The sequence below is a fragment of the Phascolarctos cinereus genome, unplaced genomic scaffold, assembly GCF_003287225.1.
Source record: "Phascolarctos cinereus isolate Bilbo 61053 unplaced genomic scaffold, phaCin_HiC Scaffold_9;HRSCAF=440, whole genome shotgun sequence".
Classification (NCBI taxonomy): Eukaryota; Metazoa; Chordata; class Mammalia; order Diprotodontia; family Phascolarctidae; genus Phascolarctos; species Phascolarctos cinereus.
The window spans coordinates 150,211,535-150,231,725 of record NW_027556402.1 but is presented as its reverse complement, the minus strand read 5'-3'; the positions used below and the strand labels follow the sequence as shown (position 1 = coordinate 150,231,725).

The 20,191-nt window shown below is 36.4% G+C and overlaps 1 protein-coding gene across 1 annotated transcript in view; it reads right to left on the bottom strand.

Annotated features, from left to right (window-relative positions):
* Positions 1-20,191, bottom strand: part of GABRA4 (gamma-aminobutyric acid type A receptor subunit alpha4) — a 103,582-nt gene that overhangs the window by 74,537 nt on the left and 8,854 nt on the right. The window contains 5 exon segments of the mRNA XM_020990669.2: positions 307-333; positions 336-449; positions 5,074-5,156; positions 5,252-5,472; positions 6,591-6,658. Coding sequence (XP_020846328.1) covers positions 307-333; positions 336-449; positions 5,074-5,156; positions 5,252-5,472; positions 6,591-6,658 — 513 coding nt within the window.

The following is a 20,191-nucleotide window of genomic DNA, read 5'->3' as shown; positions in this document are numbered from 1 at the left end:
TAGCTATCTGAAAAAATAAAAATGTCCCCTGCACCTTGGATGGTTTCAATGATCACAACACAACCTTTTGTAGCCTTTCTGACTGGTAACATCATCTGGTTTCCTTGATGGACTTATTACTCAAATATCAGACAGATCCTTTAATGAGTTAAAGAATACACGTCAAAAGAAAGAAAACCTATGCTATATTTTCTATGCCATTCTGCTTTTGGAGGCTTTATCAGAATCCCCTGTAAACAATGGGTAAGACAAAACTACATTGCAGATGCTATATCCCAAGTTCATTCTAGTTGGTAGTCATCTTACCTGTAATAGATTTGATGGTTTCACTGACACTGTTTGCCCAACCAGGTCATACTGAACTAAACTGGAAGACTCTTTTGGAACTTCCACAGACTTCTCAGGACCTTTTGTCCAGGTATAGATCATCTCACTCTTTGGGTAAGCATCTAGACAGCAACATAGGGTAAGGGATTAGGTTGAGGGCTCCAGTCCTTATCCATTTCACACATGTGTCAGGACATGCTGTGCTAGCTTAGAATAGCAAAAACAAAAATTGCTGGAAAACAACAACCTTTTAACTTATTTGGGGTCAGCTTTAAGCTTCCAAGAAGTCTGATATATAAATAAGCCTTGCAATTCATCAGGATTCCTTTTGTTCAGGTCAAAGGAAAATAAACTAAAATGCTGTGTCTGCATCACTGCACATGGAAATGTGCAAGGAAAAATACCAGGCAGTCCATCTAAAATCTTTTCTATCAAAGTCAAATAAATCCGTTCCTTCCTCTCTCTCATCTCTGACTCCTTTCTGATATCGGACCATAACTTATTTCTTCCACATTAATGCAAAATTGCCAATAAGAAAAATACTAGATGCTATTTATAACAAAGGTTGCTATTGTTGGAAGAGATCTCCAGGGGTCACCTAGTCCAGCCCACTGCCTCTGGGCAAAGCACACTGAATCTAAACCACTCTACACAGATGACTGCCTATGCCTTTTTTTTTAAAGCTCTCCAGGGAATGAGATTATATAAACAGTTGCACTATCTTTGAACCTTTACAATCAGGATATTTTCCCTTACATCTATCATAAATCCCAGTAGCTGTAATTTAAATCCATTTCCTCTTGTAGTATTATCAGTGTAAATAAATAACAACTGCTTACCACTCTCCCAAGAGAATATCCTAGCTCAGATACAAGCCAATCCAACATTATGAACATGGAGTATTGACTTCATGGCTGAGACTAGACAGGAAGTGCTACTTGACCCTACCCTACATGAGACTGTCTGTTCTAAAAAACTAACAAAAAAAAAAACCACTTTATAAATTTCATGAGGAACAAAATATGAAGCTATCTGTCTTCACTTTACAACATACAACTATGTAAACAAAATTTCCCTATGGCAATTTCAAAGGCTTTTATTAATATTGTCAAGGCCCCACTGTGCTCTGTACCTCAGATAGCACACCCTTCTGATTCTCCTTCTCCTTCTCTAACCACTCCTCTTCTCCCTAAGCTTTTCATTTGGTAGCTCCACAAAGGTCTCTCCTTGAACCTCTGCCCTCCTTCCTTAGAATTCTAATTTGCTTCCATGGTTCAATTATCTATGACGATGAATGAATGAATGATGAATGAATGAATGAATGAATGAATGAATGAATGAAAAAGCATATGAGCCCAGTATGTATCTCCCAGATATAAATCTTCTAGACCTTCCTTCTAAGCACCAGACTGGAGTTTCCTGGATGTACCACCAGTACCTCATACTCAATATGTCAAAAATAGAGTTTATCATCTTTCCCCCTAAACCTGCTCCTCCTTCTGAATCTCATTCTTCCTATCTGTGGTACTAATTTTAGGTCCCCAATTTTTGTAACCTTAGGAACCTCTAGATTTTGGATACTTCCCTTTCCTTCACCTCTCACAGCCAATCAGTAAAAAAAAAAAAAAGGGGGGGTCTTCTAGATTCTAACTCTACAGCATGTCTCAAATTCATACCTTTCTCTTGATTCCTACTACTTGTTTGGTTTATTTTTAATATTTTGAGGACTGCATTTGAATACAACTGGTTTCCTTTGTAATATTTTATATTTTATTTTATACATTTAAAATCTTTATTCTGAGGAGTCCTTAGACTGCCAGACCACTGAAAGGGTCCATGATATATACAAAAAGTGGATTAAGAACCCCTGCTCTAGAGAAAGTCCTCTTTGGCACCTCAGACCTTCTTGCCTGCACTCTTTTCCCCTTTAATCTGTCCTTCATACTAATGATAGAAAAAGCTTTCTTGGATTAGATCTATGTACATCACTCTCCCTGCTCAAAAACCATAATTCTTTTCTCCTCCTTCTCACAAGTAAAGTTCAAGATATTAAAAGCCATCCATAACCTAGTCTTCCTTTCCAGCAATATCTCCTATTATTCCCCTTTACCTGACATTCAAAGCCATCTGCAACCTGGCCTACAATTTCATCATTATCTGCTATAATCCCTGTCCACACACTCTATGTTCAAATCAAACTGTACAGCTCTGTAGTCACTGGGGTGTTCTCTTCCTTCTCAACATGCATCATGCTATCATGCTTCTCCACTCATGCCAAGGCTTTCCCCTCTGTCTAGGTGCTTTTTCCCTCTCTTTCCCTATGGAAGTCCTACCCATCCTTTAAAAATAAACCCAACTACGGCTTCCCCTTGGTAATCTTTCCTAATACACAATATGCTACAAGTTTGGTTTTTTTTTCCCTCAGAGTTCTCCTAGTCCTTTTTTTGCACTCTAATTCTCTTATCAGATTGGATTGCCTACTGTAACTATATGCATCTGTGTCTTATCTCTCTTAAAAGACTGTAAACTTCATCCTTTTAATCATCTCTCTATATAAAGCAAATTATGAAAACCACCAGGAAAATATTTGATACAGTTTTAGCAAGTTTCTATTTGTAATTAACAAAAAATAATAATTAAAAAACAATGATGGCTGCTGCTAAAAAAAAAAGCAAATCACTAACAAATAATTATTAAGTAGTTTTTATGTACCAGGCATGACACTAAGTACTAGAGATGCAAAGAATATCCATGCTGTCAGTGTGTGTATGTTTGTGTATTTATACATATATACACCTATACAAGTATAAAATTTGTTTCAAGATTTTCAACTTATGAGTAACATATGTATAAGCACACTTATACATAAACGTTTACTCACATATGCATACACGTATGTGTTTGTATGTTCCTTAGATATGAAAATAGAAAAGTACTTTAAAATAGGCACATAACAGTTATTTTTAAAACACTTGTTGAATGAATGGAAGAGAAGAATAAGCACTGGTAATAAGTACCATGCTCTTTACTTCATTCTCATTACAGCAACAAATGTTTTAGATTTAAAATAAAGGCCAATGAGTTGTTTTCCCAATGCTATCTAAGAGAAACTGCATAGGGAAAGGGAAATCTATGTGGATGTGGTATCTGGATCTTAAGGTCCTGTTTCCATAACGAAGTTAGCTAACTACTATCTCCATAGGCAAAAGCTCCCTCCAAATTCTGGGAAACTAAGTTTAGGCGACCACTGACTTGTTCTACACTGATATTGAATGAAGAAGTCATGACAGTAGGGAGCCTCCTATGACTCCCAGGACTGCAAACTAAATTTTGAATTACTCTGAATCATAATCAGTACTTGAATTAGAAGGTAGCACGAGGCAGAATACCACTCACTTCATTTCGTAAGACGCTAAAACTATCCTATCGCCATTTTTCAGACTTGTGATAAATCACTTCATTTGCTTATTAATTTTCTCCTAAAGCAGCTGAATGATCACAGAGTAGCCCTAACCCTATCCCATAAGTCCCTTGTGCTTATACAGAAAAACTGAACAGCCAACCTGAAAGCTGATATGGCAGGATTCTATCATTCCTTTCACCCAAATCGTCAGCAGATACAAAGCCTCAAGGGGCCTTCAAAAATATTTTTGACCCTTTGTTTGAAGATTATCAGTCTTTCACAACTTGTGTTGATTTTGCTTCCCAGAAAAATGTGAAACCTTTTCTGTGATAAATCATGTAAAACTATAAATCTGACATTTTATCCATCCTGCCAAACACCAAGGCTTGCAACCTTGGAGTGATCCTTGACCCTCCCCTCTCATTCACACTCTGTGGAATTGAATGGGTAAGCTTTTTAAGCACTTGCTATGTTCCAATGTTTAGGAAAATAAATAGAAAATAAATACTATCCCTGCTCTCAAAAATCACATTTGAATAAGAAAAGACTACATATATAGAGTATACAGCCATATCCCATCATTTGACAAGTCTTGTTGATTCTTCCTCCACAGTATCTCTCAGTCTGCCTCCTTCTCTCCAGTTCTATAGTCTCTGCCCTACTTCACATCCTCCACACCTCTTGCCTGGACTATTGCAAACAGCCTCTAAATTAGTTTCTCTACTTCTTATCTTACCCATCTCCAATCCATTCTTCTCACAGTTGGGAAATTAATATTTCTAAACAAAGATAGGGCCATATCACTTATCCCACTCAAAATCTTCAATGGTACTGTATCTTATAGTACATTAAAAAAAATCTTCAGCCTAACTTTTAAGGGCTCTACAATCTACCTGCGACCTACCTTTCCAGTCATTTCTGACTATTTTCTTTCATACATTCTTCATTCCAGTCAAATTGGCCTACTCTCTGTTCCCCATATTCCATCTACTATTGCCATACTTTTGCAAGTTGGTTCCCACTGCCTTGAAAGCCATCTCTTAGAATCTCTAGTTCCCTTCAAACTTCAACACCACCTCATCTCTTATGATGCCCGTCTAGTTGTTAATGCCTTGAAATTACTTTAAATTATTTTGTATTTGCATATATGTGCACACGTCATGCCCTGGTCCATGGCCCCAGCAGAATGTATGATAATGTAATGAGAATGTAAGATAAAAGCTCTTTGGTTTTCTATCTTTATATCTACAATGCCTAGTGTGCCTTAAAAATAATAGGTACTTTAGAAATCTTATTATTGAATTCAATAGTTAATTACAAGAAGCTTCATGATTTTAACTTACAACTCCCAAATTTCAAGGGACATGCATGACCATCCATGGGGAAATCCACTAATCTCATGGGGCACTCTGCACTTATGGTAAGCCTACAATGAAACAAAATAGAATCAAAAAGATTTAATCATTTTCATAATCATCCTTATTTCTTAGCATGCATAAAATAAAAGAATTAGTTGATCACCTCATTGTGTATAAAATGGTGCCATTTCTCATAATTCTAAAGAGCTTGTTTGGGGCTGTCATATTATGGGAGACAGATTTTTTCCCATTCCTGAAGAAAGTATCAGGTGTCCACACTTTAGTTACCATCATATTGTTCAGCCTTAAAATTTCAATGGGGCCATCATATTTCAGTCTTTTGTCAATCCATGTTTGCCGAAAGAAGACATCCATTGTGTATTCCTGGGTGAGCAAACAAGAGCAACCCCAACCACAGGTTATTATACATAAATTATAAAGAGAATCAATAAGCACATATGCACAAATGTATACAAAACCACACAAGTAAAACCAAATCAATAGCAGAAGACATTTACAAATGGCAATGGCAAAGAGTTCCAGCAATTAAAACATGTTGTATATGTCTTATGTATACATACATATATGGATGTATATATGCAACATTAAACATGTTGTATATATCATCAATTCCCTGAATTAGTCAGATAAAGAAATCATCATACATATTTAACCATTCAAGAATAATTACTATAATTCAATAAGACTGCAAGAAGATGGCAATTACACTTTCACTCTAATATTTTATATATACTTATATATATATATATACATATACATATATATATGTATATATCAGGAAATAAAATGAGATAATGAATAACAAATGTCATTGAGTTTTTAGAAGAGTAAATTAAAAGAATAAAGTAAATCAACAACTAAAAAAAAGTTTTATGCACAACAAATTAAAATCAGGAAGTAGATATTCAAGTATTTTAAATCATATACAGCTGACTTAAAGGTACTACCAATCATCCATTGTGCACACCAAACATCTTTATGTAACCTTAAGAGCACACACTTAAATAGATGAATTCATTCTGACATCTACCAGAGTTTGGTACACTGAGCTCTTCAAGAAGTAAGGGGGTAAAAAAACATACAACTGGGCCAAAATGAAATGCTAAAATAGGGCCCCTCAGGACTGTGAGATAGCTTTGTGCCAGAAATAATTTCAGTTGTTATAATCTCTAATTTTCTCCATCCCAGTGGTTTTCACAGGGAAAAAAAATCAACTCATAAGATTGTCATGTGGGGAGTAGTAACAATAAAGTTCTTTCCTTTTGTAGAACATGAATCTAGACAAAAATGTACTCAAATGTTAGGGCTGAAATGCAAATTCTGTGACCTCCTCTTGACAAATGTACTAGTCTAATTACTCACACTAGAAACAGAGCTGCTCTTACTCTCCTGATTGACAGCGAAATAAACATCCATTTCCTTCTGTTGTGCATGGTTTCTCCTAACTACAGAAAGCTATTTTAAATTTCTCCAATACCTACCATTTCCACATCAGAAACAGGCCCAAAGCTGGTGACATATATGTCAGTTTTCACTTCTGTAACAGGACCTAGTAGATAGAAAATAGATAAGTGTGAAAAAAATAATCATTAATTTTGCAAGATAACTGGGTGAGAAGAAATAATAGAAAAAATACACAAAGCTCTTTGCAAATTACTGCCTTAAAGTTTCTAGGAGATAAATATCACTAAAAAGTAGAGGTAATTTTTACAAATATACACATATGCAGGCAATAATGCTCAATTAAAGTCAGAAGTAAAATCCAAGTTACTTACCAACAAAGCTATTGGTATCCTAGATCAAAGAATCTAGAGGTAAAAGAGCCCTCAGAGAGCATTCAGGCCAACTCCTTCATTTCACTGATGGGGAAATTGAGGCTCAGAAAAGTCAGTCAAATGAAATACCCAAGGTCACACAGAAGATTTGAACCCAAATCTTCCTTTTCAAAATCTAGTCTTTCTTTCCACTATTGCACACTGTCTCTTAAGATTTTAACACTACTAGAGCCCTAGAAATAGTTAAATCAATATAAAATATATGTAACTTAGGCTTAGCAATGCCATTCTGACTATTTCTCAAAGAAAGCAATATCCACAAATACCTTAGTGTTAACACTATCTTAGTAAGTGTGTTTCTACAAATATATGTTGTCTGTGACAACTGTTATGTTAGTTAAGATCTCTCAAGTTAATCAGATATTAAATGAAGGGTTTATTTGTCCTAACAGATAACAGTTATCCCATGATTTCAAAGGAGATGCTGGCCTTTGAGTGCGATGGTAATGCCAGATGCTTTTGAGAGATCTTCTAGAGACCCAGATCCCTCACAGCAAGGAGGTAATTCATTAAAGGGTGGTTAACATGGAGCTTGCTAATCTGGAAGGGGAAAAAAATCCATAAGAGCTGCCAGAAGTCATTCTTCGCAGAAACATGAATATTAATAAATTGCTCAGAGACAGGAAACAAGGATGGATATGAGGATCAGTTGAAAGTACTGGCGATGTATAGCTTGGAGCAGAGGAACAATGGACAGAATGAGGGACTCAAAGTCAAGAAGACATGAATTTGAATCTCACCACAGAGTCACTAGCCATATTGCCATGGGCAAGTCATTTGGTCTCTCCCAGATTCAGTTTTCTTACCTGTAAAATGGGGATAATAATATCACCTCCTTGAGAGTGTTATGTAAGGATCAAATAATATAATGTGTGGAAATCATCTGTCATACTTTAAAGCACTGTATAAGTACTAGCTATTCAAAGAGAAAACTTAGGGGGACCTGATAATTGTCTTCACATTTTTAAAGGGCTAGCTTCTAGAAAAGGGAATATACTTGTTCTGCTCATTAGAAATCAGAACTAGCAGTAATGGGTAGAAGTTGCAGAGACAAAAAAAGTTGAAGTGAAAAATTTCAACTTCAAGTGAAGAAAAGCCTCTTGACAACCATAGCTATACAAAAAATGGACTACTTGGGAAGGTAATAAGTTCCTCCTCAATTAAGGTCTTTACAAAAGACTGAATGAGGTCTTGTCCCTGAGGTTTATGCAGTCTAATAAAAGATCTAAATTGTATCCTGTGTCAGATACAGGTTGGACCAGGTAGCGTTTTAGATCATTTCCACCTCTGAAATTTTGTGATTCTATCTGATACCAAAAAAAATCATCAGCTGGTAACACCAACACCTTTGCAGATGGGTCATGGAGATGTGGCTAGCAAGTTAAAAAAGATAAACATCATTTTGGTAAGGTAATATTATGCTGATGTTTTTCAAAGGAGAATTACTGTGAGAGAATCAATGAATGCCAGACCTAGAAGGAACTTCATATGTCACCTCTAGCCCATAGCTGACCTAAAATTTCATTTATAATGTCCCCTATATGCTATTATCCAACCTTCACATGAAAATCTTAAATGAAAAGGCACTGTCTTGAAGCAGCTCTTCCCATTCTTGTATGTCTAAGCAGTAGAGTTTCATGAAAGTGTGAGGAGGAGACCAAAAGAGGAGACCAGAGGAGGAGACCATGGTCATAAGCCCTTCATTTAATGTCTGGTTAACTTGAGAGATCTTAACTAACATAACAGTTGTCACAGACAGCATATATTTGTAGAAACACACTTGCTAAGATAATATTAACATTCAAGTATTTGTGGATATTGCTTTCTTTGAGAAATAGTCAGAATGGCATTGCTAAGCCTCAGTTATATATATTTTATATTGATATCACTATTTCTGGGGCTCTATTAGTATTAAAATCTTAAGAGACAGTGTACAGCAGTGGAAAGAAAGACTAGATTTTGAAAAGGAAGATTTAGGTTCAAATCTTCTGTGTGATCTTGGGTATTTCATTTGGTCATGGTCATCCCATTCCTTATTGATCTGTAGCTTTGGAGAACAGAAGTGGTACTGGATTTTCCCAGTAGAAGAGATGGCTCATTATGAAACCACCCAAGGATACTCTCGGTGAGACCATAAGCTACTTGAGGGCAAAGGCCATGTCTTCTTTATTTTAGTTATATTTGCCTCTAGTACAGTCCTTCAAATAGAGTATATATGTAATAAAGGAATTTTTAAATTTAAATTTAGTTAAAAACTAGTTGCCCATTGGACTTATACCAAAGAAGTCTTAGACTGTTATGTGTTGTGTAATGTCTTCAAGCTTTACTCCATAATGTATATGTGCATATGTGTATGTATATGTATGTATGTATATATATCTATGTGTGTGTGTGTATATGTATATATACACATATGAATATATACACACACACATACACACATTATTATCTCTAAGAAGTAGATAGATAGGAAAGGTTAAGGGAGAGGTTAAGGGATAAGGGATCTTTCTTAATTTTTATGCCACTTTTGAAAGGAACTAAGAGTTGATACTGAAAATAGCTTGTCATTTAAAAGTTATATAGATAATACAAATATATATAGATATAGATATAGATTTATGGCTTTCCCATTGGGAACTTGAATTTGAGAATTTAGAAAACACAGAAATTAAAGGCAAAGAATCAATGGAGTTCCCTTCCAAAGCAGAAACATCTTTTTTCAAAGCTTAAAGCATTATAAAAATGTGAGTTACTATTATATACTTGGACTCCATGGCACAGAAAATAATCACAGAATTACAGAATCTCAGAGTTAGACCCCATGGCACAGTAAGTAATCTGTAAAAATTATAGAATCTCAGAGTTGGAAAGTACCACACAAGCCATGTAGTCCAATGCATACTTAAATTACAATACCCTCTACTAATAATCATCCAATCTTAGCTAGAAGACCAGAAACAAGGAAAAATGCATTAGGCCCTGAGGCAGTCCATTCTACTTTTGGGTTATCTATAATTATCAGCGTGTTTTTCTTTATATCAAATCCTAATTTGGTCTGCAACTTCCCCACTGGTTCTTCCCTCTACCACATGACAGTCCCTCAAATACCTGAAGACAACTATCATGATCCACTTGAGTTTTTTCTTCTCCAAATTAAATATTCCCACTTCCTTCAACTCATCCTCAAATGGCATGGTTTTGAAGTCTTTTATCAGCCTGACCTACTTTCTCTGGAGATTTTCCATCTTATCAATTTCCTTTCTCAAAAGTAACATCCAATCTAAGGCAATTCCAAAAGACTCATGATGAAAAATGCTATGAATATCCAAAGGGACAACTATGGAGTCTGAATAAAAAGCATACTTTCCTTTTTTTTTGTTTCTCCTTTCTTGTGGTTTTTCCCTTTGGTTCTAAATCTTCTTTACAACATGACTAATGTGGAAATATGTTTAACGTGATTGTACATGTACAGCCTATATCAGATTGCATGCTCTCTTGGGAAGGGGGAGCGGAGGAAGGGGGGAAAATTTAGAACTCAAAATCTCATAGGAGTGAATGTTGAAAACTAAAAATAAATAAATAAGCAAATAAATTTTTAAAAAGTAACATTTAGAATGGAACACAAATATTCCAAATGTCATCTCACCAGATCACAGTTGAGCAGATCCTTTTCCCTTGTTCTTAACTCTACAACTCTCTTAAGGAAGCCTAAGTTCTCATTAGCCTTTCCAGCTGCCACATCAGAGTGATGTGGAGTTTGCAATCCATTAAACTCTCTAGATGTTGTTTCTAATGAACCGCTGTCTAGTCACACCTCCTGCATACTGTACTTGTGAGAATAAGGTTTTATTTTCACCACAATTACATTTTATCTTACTGGGTTTTGCCCAGTCGCCTAGCCTGTCAGGGACCTTTTGGATCTTGATTCTCTCATTTGGTGAGCCCATCAGTACCCATGGGTTCAATTATAATCTCTATATAGATAATTGCCAAATCTATATATCCAGGACCAGTCTATCTCCTGAGTTACAGACATATATCTCTAACTACTTCTTATATATCTCAGACTTGAATTCTCATAGGCATCTTAAAATCAACATGTCCAAAAAATAACTCATTATTTCCCTCCAAACCCCATTCCATTCTGAACTTCAGTATTACTATCAAGAGTACCACTATCTTCTCAGATACCTCAGTTTACAACCATGGTGTCATCCTCAATTCTTTATTCTCATTCAGCCCGCCCCACTCACCCCATACCCAATGCATTGCCAAGTCTCATGCATCACTCATAAATCTGCCCTTTTCTTTACCTTAGTTCAGACTTTCATCTGTTTGCACCTAGACTACTGCAATAGCCATCTATCTGGTCTTCCTGTGTCAAGACACACTGATTCATCCTCCACTAGGTTATCAAAGTAATTTTTCAAATGTATAGGTCTGAACAAGTCATCCCCCTGCTCAATGAGCTCCAGTGGTTCCCTATTATTTCTTAGATCAATCTTAACTCCACCATTTGTCATCTAAAGCTCTTTATAGCCTGCCCCCTTTCTACTTTTCCATTCTTCTTATACCTTACTCCTTTCCACCCACTCTATGACAGGGGTGGAAAACCTGCAGCCTCGAGGCCACATGTGGCCTTCTGGTCTTCAGGTGTGGCCTTTTGACTGAGTCCAAGTTTTACAGAACAAATCCTTTTATTAAGGGGATTTGTTCTGTGAAGCTTGGATTCAGTCAAAGGGTTGCATTCGCAGACCTAGAGGGCCACGTGTGCCCTCGAGGCTGCAGGTTCCCCACCTCGGCCTATGAAATAGTGACATTGCTCTATCTGCAGCTCCTCAAACATGTCACTCCACTGCCTGTCTCCACCCTTTTGCAATGGCTGCTCCATACCTGGAATATTCTATCTTTTCACCTCTGCCTCTGAGTTTCCCTGGCTTCTTTATTTAGGAGTCAATTCAAAACCCATCTTCTGAAGGAGGCATTTCTCAGGACCCCAGCTGCTAATGTCTCCCTTTCAGATTACCTTTCACTTACCCTATCCATCATATGTAGCTAGGTATTTATATGTTATCTCTTCCAATAGAATATAAACTCTGAGTGGAGATTATGTTGTATCCCCAGTTCTTAGCATACGACTGGTACATATTAACTGATTAATAAATACTTGTTGACCAACTGATTAACTTTCCTTCTAATAGCTAATAGATTAGTTACCCTTCAAAGCCTTAAATTATGGGCAGATTTGGTAAGCATGCCATCTTTGCTATCATAGAAAAATAAAAGTTGAACAGTAGAGCCAAGAAAAGATGCCTAGGGGACTTAACTAGAGACATTCCTCTCTGTTGCATTCAAAAAGTTCCAAATCCAACCAAGAGTTCTGTCAAGTAAGTCACATATTCTCTATCTTGTTCACAAGTATCGCACAAAAGGTTTTATCACAATCTTTGCTGAGAAATGAGGAAAGGGGGGAATAGAACCAAGTAGTCTACTAATCTCTATTTTACTGGAATATGGATACATTTTTAGGATGAATTATTTTTAATGTTACTTGAAGGAAATAATTTCTTTAAGATGAACATGTTTACAGGCCAGTGGTTACATATGATGGAAAAGGTCAAATACAGAAGTATTTATTAATGTGTCATGTAGCATGAGATTACTGACTACTATAACTGATGGCAGAGACATAGATAGATAGATAGATAGAGAGATAGATAGATAGATAGATAGATAGATAGACACATACATGCATATCATACATACACATAGACAGAGATAGATATAGATATAAATATGCATGTATATGTGTATGTCTTCCTAGCAATGGGGAAAAATTCATATTGATTTCATTCTAATTTAAAAACAAAACTAAGTAAAGAAGCAACAGTCATGATAAAAACAATGTGTGTGCTCTGGCCATCTCTCTCAGACCCAAGCTGGCTACATATGCCCCTAAGGATTCTAGGATATCCTGAAGTCTTGGGTAGTTTCTTTTGGGGGAGGGATGGGGAGAAGGAAGGGAAAGTAGTCTCTTCCCCAGTGGTATCAGTCTGAGCCCCTGCCAGCTCTGTTTCTCTCATTGTTAGAGGACATTTAACCATTTAACAAAGGAATAGCAAGAACAAAGTACATGCATTTGCCCCAATATCTCAGGGCTATGTTCTTGCCAGGGCCACCTCTTGTCTGGAGGAATGCCGAGAACGTAGGGCTACCTTCGCTCATTTCCTACATATTATTGTTCCCATCAAATTCACATCCAGCTCTGGGTTGGGTCTAGAAGGTCACTCCTTGCCATCAATGCCAGAATAGCTGCAAAACAGCCCTGTAATACCAGAATACTGAAAGCCCTCTGTGCTCTGGAACATTAGGATGGGAGTTGCCCTCTGAATTTTCAAAACTAAAAAGGTCATGGAGGGTCTATTCTTTTCACCAAGAATGGAAAAAAATGCAGAGGCCAAGGACCAAAGATCAGTTCTTGGGCTTTTCAGCTTCAAAGAGGAAGAAAGCTTTAAGATCTTGTCCCTTGGAGCATCAACTCTCAACAGATACTATGACTTAAGTAGTTACTGAATGAAGGCCTCTTTGAGTGTTTCTGTAGCCAACCAAAGAGCCTCCTCTTCACCAAGTGATTAGCCAACTGGAACTAGTGATGGAATGTCTACTCACACACCACAGTCTCCCCAAGGCACTTCCCTCCTACATAAGTCTCCCACAAGGATTCTTTTCAGCTTCTCCACATGGGAAAGTTGTATAAGTGGGGCAAGCTGCTAGGGTATGCACATGCATCAGACTTCGGTTACATAAGGAAAAACTATAAGGCTTCTTATTTTTGTCATGCTTCAAAATAACTACAAAATGCACAAAAACATCAAGGAGTCAATCTAGTAAGGTACATTCAAAACTTGTATAAAAGACTTTTATAGAAATTATTACAAGGCATTTTAAGATTAACTTAAATAACAGTACTTAGCATAGTCACACAGTGGGTGACTGACTGTAGAGTTATGCATTGCTCATGGCTGGGCCACGCCAATATAATAAAAATGACAATTCTCCTAAATTAATTTACAGATTTAATGTCATACCAATTAAAACACCAAGAGAATACTTTATAGAGTTAAGTAAAGTAACAAAATTCATTTGGAAGAACAAAAGATCTAGATCAGGGGTAGGGAAGCTGTGGCCTTGTGGCCACATGTGGTCTTCTAAGGTCTTTGGGTGCAGCCTTTTGATTGAGTCTAAGTTTTATAGAACAAATCTTTTTATTAAGGGAATTTGTTCTGTGAAGTTTGGATTCAAAGGGCCACACTTGAAGACTTAAAAGGCCACAAGTGGCCTTGAGGCTGTAGGTTCCCCACCCCTGATCTACATTCACAACAAAAATAACCAAAGATGCAGCAATGAAGGCACAATAGCACTTCCAGACCTCAAATGATACCATAAAGCAGTTATCATCAAAGCTATTTGGTACTGAGTAGAATAGTATAAAAATAAATCAGTGGAACACAGTATATAAAGAAAAATCAGAAATAATTTAACTCAGTAACAACCCAGGGTTAGCTAAATCAATGAATAAATTACTTAGGAAACAGCTCCCTATTTGAAAAAGAACCAGTGGAATAACTATTAAGCAATTTGGCACAAATTAGGTTTAGACAAGCACCTGATACCATATATAATTATACCACAATAAATTCAAAATGAGTACACAATCAGAATGTTAAATGCCACGCCACTAAAAACTTTAAGAGAGAACCAGAGCAGGTACCATTTACAATTAGGGATGGGGAAGAATTCTTAACCAAATAAAAGATCAAGTTTACCTCAAAAGAAAAAAAGATAATTTTAATTATGTGAAATTGAAAAGATTTTGCAAGAAAAAAAATTAACATGAAAAGTTATGATAAGAAGCTAAAGTTGTTCATTTGGAGAAAATTATTTGCATCCAATATTTCTGACAAGGGATTAATATCCAAGAAATATAGGGAACTAACACAAATACATGATAAAAAGCCATTCCCCAATGAACAACTGGTGAAAGAATATAAACAAATAGTCTCAAAGGCAGAATCTCAAACTTTATACAACCACATGAAAGACTGTTCCAAATGATTGCTTTTTGTTTCTTGTTTTGTTTTGTTTTTAATCTGAGGTTTCGTCTCCCACTCAGCAAATTGTCAAAGATAACAACAGCTAGGAATAAATGGTGAGGGGGCTGTGAAAAGAAAGAAATACAAATATAATATTGGTAGAACTGTGAATTGATCGAGCCATTCTAGAAGGCAATTTGTAATAATATTAGTAAAATAACTAGAACGTCCATGCCCTTAGACTTGAAGATCCCACTGCTAGACATACAGTCCAAGGAGGTCAAATATAGTTTAAAAAAAAAAAGATCCAATAAACACCAAAACCTTTATTATAGTACTTGTGTACTAGCAAAGAACTATGGACAATGTACATGCTCATTAATTAGGAAGGGCCAATTAAACTCCCGTGCATTAATATGAAGTTTTACCGCACTATAAAAAAGACTAATGTAAAGAATAGAAAGAACCAAGGTTCCTGGAAAGTGAAACAGGAGGCCACATGGGCAAGGCGAGTCAGGCCACCCCCATCACCTTGAAAAGCATCTCTCAGACACTGATGGAGACAGACCAGGCCTCCGAACCCAAGAGCTCTGGGAATAGAAACGTCTGCACGTTCTTTCCTACAGCCACCATCCTGTGGAGATGCAAGCTGGCAATGCACCTACAGGTGCTACAACCACAGCTACTGAGAACCCAAGAAAGAATATTTTTGCCACCAAAGTCGTTGGCACTAGCAAACAGATCAACATCGGCAGCTCTGATCTTTATCAGCGAAAATGACATTTAAAAAGAGGCATTACCATCTGCTTGGCTGCTGCACCGTAAGGTACATGGGACCTTTCCAGCTGACCTGCAGCTGAAACTTTCCAAAGGTGTCAACTCTCTCATCAGAATGTGACCACCCTGAGGGCAAAACCTGCTTTGCTTTGGTATGGGCATCCCCTGAGCTTAGAAGAGTGTTTTGTATATGGTAAGCACTTAATAAATATCGTATTCATCCATTCATTCAACACTGAGAAGCTTAGGAAAATTTGTATTAAGGGATACAAAGTAAAATAAGAAGAACCAGGAAAATAAAATCTGCAATGACTACTACACAGTAAATGTATGAAGTACAACAAAAAGAGGAGGGGGGGGAGGGGAGAGGTGAGGGTGGGAGGAGAAGGACTGTGTAATTACCATGATCAAGCTCAGCACTGAAGGAGAGGGAAGAAAATGCACTTCTCTACCTTCTTTGCAGAGGTGAGAGAGTATGAATAGAAAGAGAATTCTATATAATAGCAGACCCAACTGATGGGATGTTTAGTTCTACACATCTAGGGGGTAAAGTGGATATAGTGCTGGACTTATGGTCAAGAAGACCTAATTTCAAATCCTACCTCAGACACTTTAGTTATGTGACCCTGGGCAAGTCACTTAACCTCTGCTTGCCTCAATTTCTTCATCTGTAAAATGGAGATAAGACTATCTCCCAGGACTATCGTGAGGACAAAATGAAATTACATCTTCAAAGTGCAATGTAAAAGCTAGCTTTATTATTCTATTGAACAGCTTTCTTTTTTCTTTCCTCTTTTAATTCTTCATTATGAGAAATGGCATCTGGGAAGTCAAGGCGGGGATATATTTGCAAATAAAATTGAGATAAAACCAAAAAAAATAGAAATTTTTCATGTTTCATGCACAGCATATTCAAGCTACAAAGTACATGAATGTTCTAATTAGCAACATAATTTGTTAAGTATCCCTACATCTATATTATCAAAGATAACTATTCATGTTTTCCTCTTCATAGGACAGTTTCTAAAAAGACAAAGCAACTTTTTCATACCCCTTACCTATAATAAACACGTAACTATGAAAATATGACAAATTAACATCAATACAAAATTCCTAGTTCCTTAAGAAGAAGCTGGTTTTCCAGCTATCAAAAGTAGGTTAAAGGCCTTTGGTATTGTTCATCTTATCACCTTTGGCCTTTACTCGCAACCTCTCCCCTTTCCAGACTGCCTGTACACTCCCACCTAGGCCTCTGCCTTCACATCAGTCTTGAGGTTGAAAGGAGTTTTTTCTCTCTTCAAAATGACTAACTTTCAAAAGGAAATCAAATGTGACCTAAAGATCAGTTCAAATATAGTCTAGCAGCTTGAAGCAAGACTGAGACCAAAATATCATAACCTGCTCCTTTAGAAAACCAGGCTAGTGACAAGAGAATATGCCTAAATGGTGATATAACCATGCCTTTTATTTGTATTAAACTTGACAATTTCAAAACATTTCCACCTACATCATCTCACGTGATCCTCACAATGACTCTGTTGAAGTTAGGTCATAAGATCATAGATTTAGACAGGCAAGGGAAGTTTTATTGTCCTGTTTTACCATCAAGGAGACTAAGACTTAGGGATGCCAAACAATTAGCCCAAGGTCACACATGTAGTATATGGAAGAGTTAGGGCTCTATTAGGAAGAATAGCAGGGCTCTGACTCCTTAGCCCATATTCCTAGTGTTACATGGGGATGCCTCTTGAGGCAGGAGGAAGAGGAAGAGAATAAGCACCTACTATAGTGCTAGGCCTGTGCTAAGCACTTTACAATTATTATCTCATTTGATCTAAATAATAAGACATGTAATAAGCACAGTACAAAATCAAGCCTTGCTGCTTCATGTTGCTAGCTGAGTCATAGTAAGCGACAACTCAAAAAGCTATGTTTAGCCACATAGAATTCATTTCAAAGGCTTTATGTAGCTATCTGAGCATTACTAACTCAGTTTGGGGATTTTGATGTGTATCAATACTGAGACATGAGGTCAATTTTGTACACAAAATGAAATATATGGTTGCAACTATCAAGTGACTACAGAATTTTATGTTCTGAATTAATTCATTAGCTGTTATGTAGAGATGTTTACTAGATGATTATACGACTTTACCAATTCAGAACTATCTGGATAGACTCAAAAAGTTATTAGTGGTTCAGTGTCAACATGGCTGAAGGTCTTCAATGGAGACCCCCAGGGATCTTTGCTTGGCCCTCAGCTATTTAACATTGTATTTATGATTTGGATAAAAGCATAGATGGCAAGCTCATCAAATTTGAAGGTGTCATAAAGCTGGGAGAAATAGCTAATATCATTTATAGCAAGGTTAGGTTGCAAAAAGATTTTGGTCAGAAAGAGCTTTGGAACTAAGAATCAATCACTCATTCAATCAAAAAGTGTTTATTAAATAAACTCCTACTATATGTATGACAGATACTGTGCTAATTTTAAAAGATATAAACACAAAAAAAGGAAATTTCATATAAACTCAAATTTGAATTCAGAAAGTCAATTTCAAAAGTACACGTCTGAAAACCATCCCCATGTTTGATGCTTACTATATGCATGACTTTGGGCAAGTCATTTAACTTCCCTCTTCCTCAATTTCCTCATCTGTAAAATGAAACAATTGGACTAAATGGCCTCTCTTCCTGCTCTAGATCTATGATTTGATGATCTAAGGGCTTTATTGGACCACAAGTTCAGTATGATTCAGCAGTATAATGTGGTGACAACAACCACCACAAAAATTGACATGGTAGACTCCATACGTTACCACGTCGTCTTCTAGTAAGAACACTTTTCCTTTCCTTCCACCTAAGCTGGGAGTGCTTTCAGTGAGTCATTTATACAAATCTGGTCTTAGAGGCTTATAATTATTGATCTTATGAGTTATCAAAGACAATGCTACTAAAACCCATCTTTAAGCTACTCAAAGACCTTCTAATCCAAACAGAAAAGGAGAATGATGATCTTCATGAGAACAGAATGAGTCTTTTTATAAAACTAAGCTGTCCACAGGTTTCATGTAAATTAAAATACTCCTGAAATTATACATATCAAATCAATTGTCTTTAGATGTATACTTCGGATGTCCTACTAATGCACGGCAAACACAGACCTTCAAGATACACTGTCAATGTACCTAAAAATATCAATGTAACTAAAAAAAAAAAGAAACCCACCATGATCAAGTACAATCCCCAACATTTGGATGCTAAGAGGGAAAGTGCTATGGTTGAGTGTGCTTTGTGTAATGCCTTCCCTACATGAGAGCTTAACTTATGTAACTATGGGTACAAATGAAGCTGAAGCAATTGAGTCATTGAGCTACATCACTAACTCCACCTACTGAATTCTGAGTCTAGTCTAAACAATACATTTTTCAGCAGTAATTGCTTCAGTGTAAACCAGGGTGAAGTTCAGAAAGATCTAATTAGTCCACCTCTGGTTCAAATTAGTCTCCAGAATGCTGAGTTCTTCATTTTTTTAACTGAAATTCTCTTATTAAAATTTTGCTTTGATATATACGTGTGTGTATGTATGTGTGCACATATAGATAGATAGATATACATATACATATATATATACACACACACACGTGTGTGTGTGTGTGTGTGTGTGTGTGTGTATAAAACCTGGTAGCAATTGGCTTTCTTATGAGGCTGAGAATTTGGTTGCTTCTGGGCCTAAGTAGAAAAGTATATATGTATGTACATATATATGTATATATACAAACACACATATATATTTATATGTATATATCAATTTGGCATCTCATGTAATTTTCTGTTTTCGTATAACTCTAAGCAAACATGAATGGGAGGGGCAGGTCAAGTATATGTGTGTTTGCAGGGGAAAGGAATTGAAGTTTTCCCTACTCTACCCTCTCTCCTACCTGCCCCAATAAATGACAACATGGACTATGTTCTTTCTAAGGTCTTTTCCAGCTCAAGTAATCTATGACTGTATTATTCATTAAGCATTTCAAGGAAGCATGGGAATTTTTAAATATGTCTAATGATATATACCAAGCTCTCAAACTTTATCATTTTTATTCCCTCTAGAATTCTAAAATGATTTAATAACTGTCAGATCATTTTATTCATACCTTTATACTATGAATTAAATAATAGTAATAACTCATATATTTATATTATTTTAAATTTATAATTTTTGCAAGATATATGATTCCATTAGTGTAGAAAATTCTTCTGCCAATAGACACTTTGAACTACCTATAACTTATATCAATCTAAAGAGTTACCTGAGTCATAACAAGGTTAAGGGTCTTGTCATGGGTCACACAGTATTGTCAGAGGCAGATTTTTATT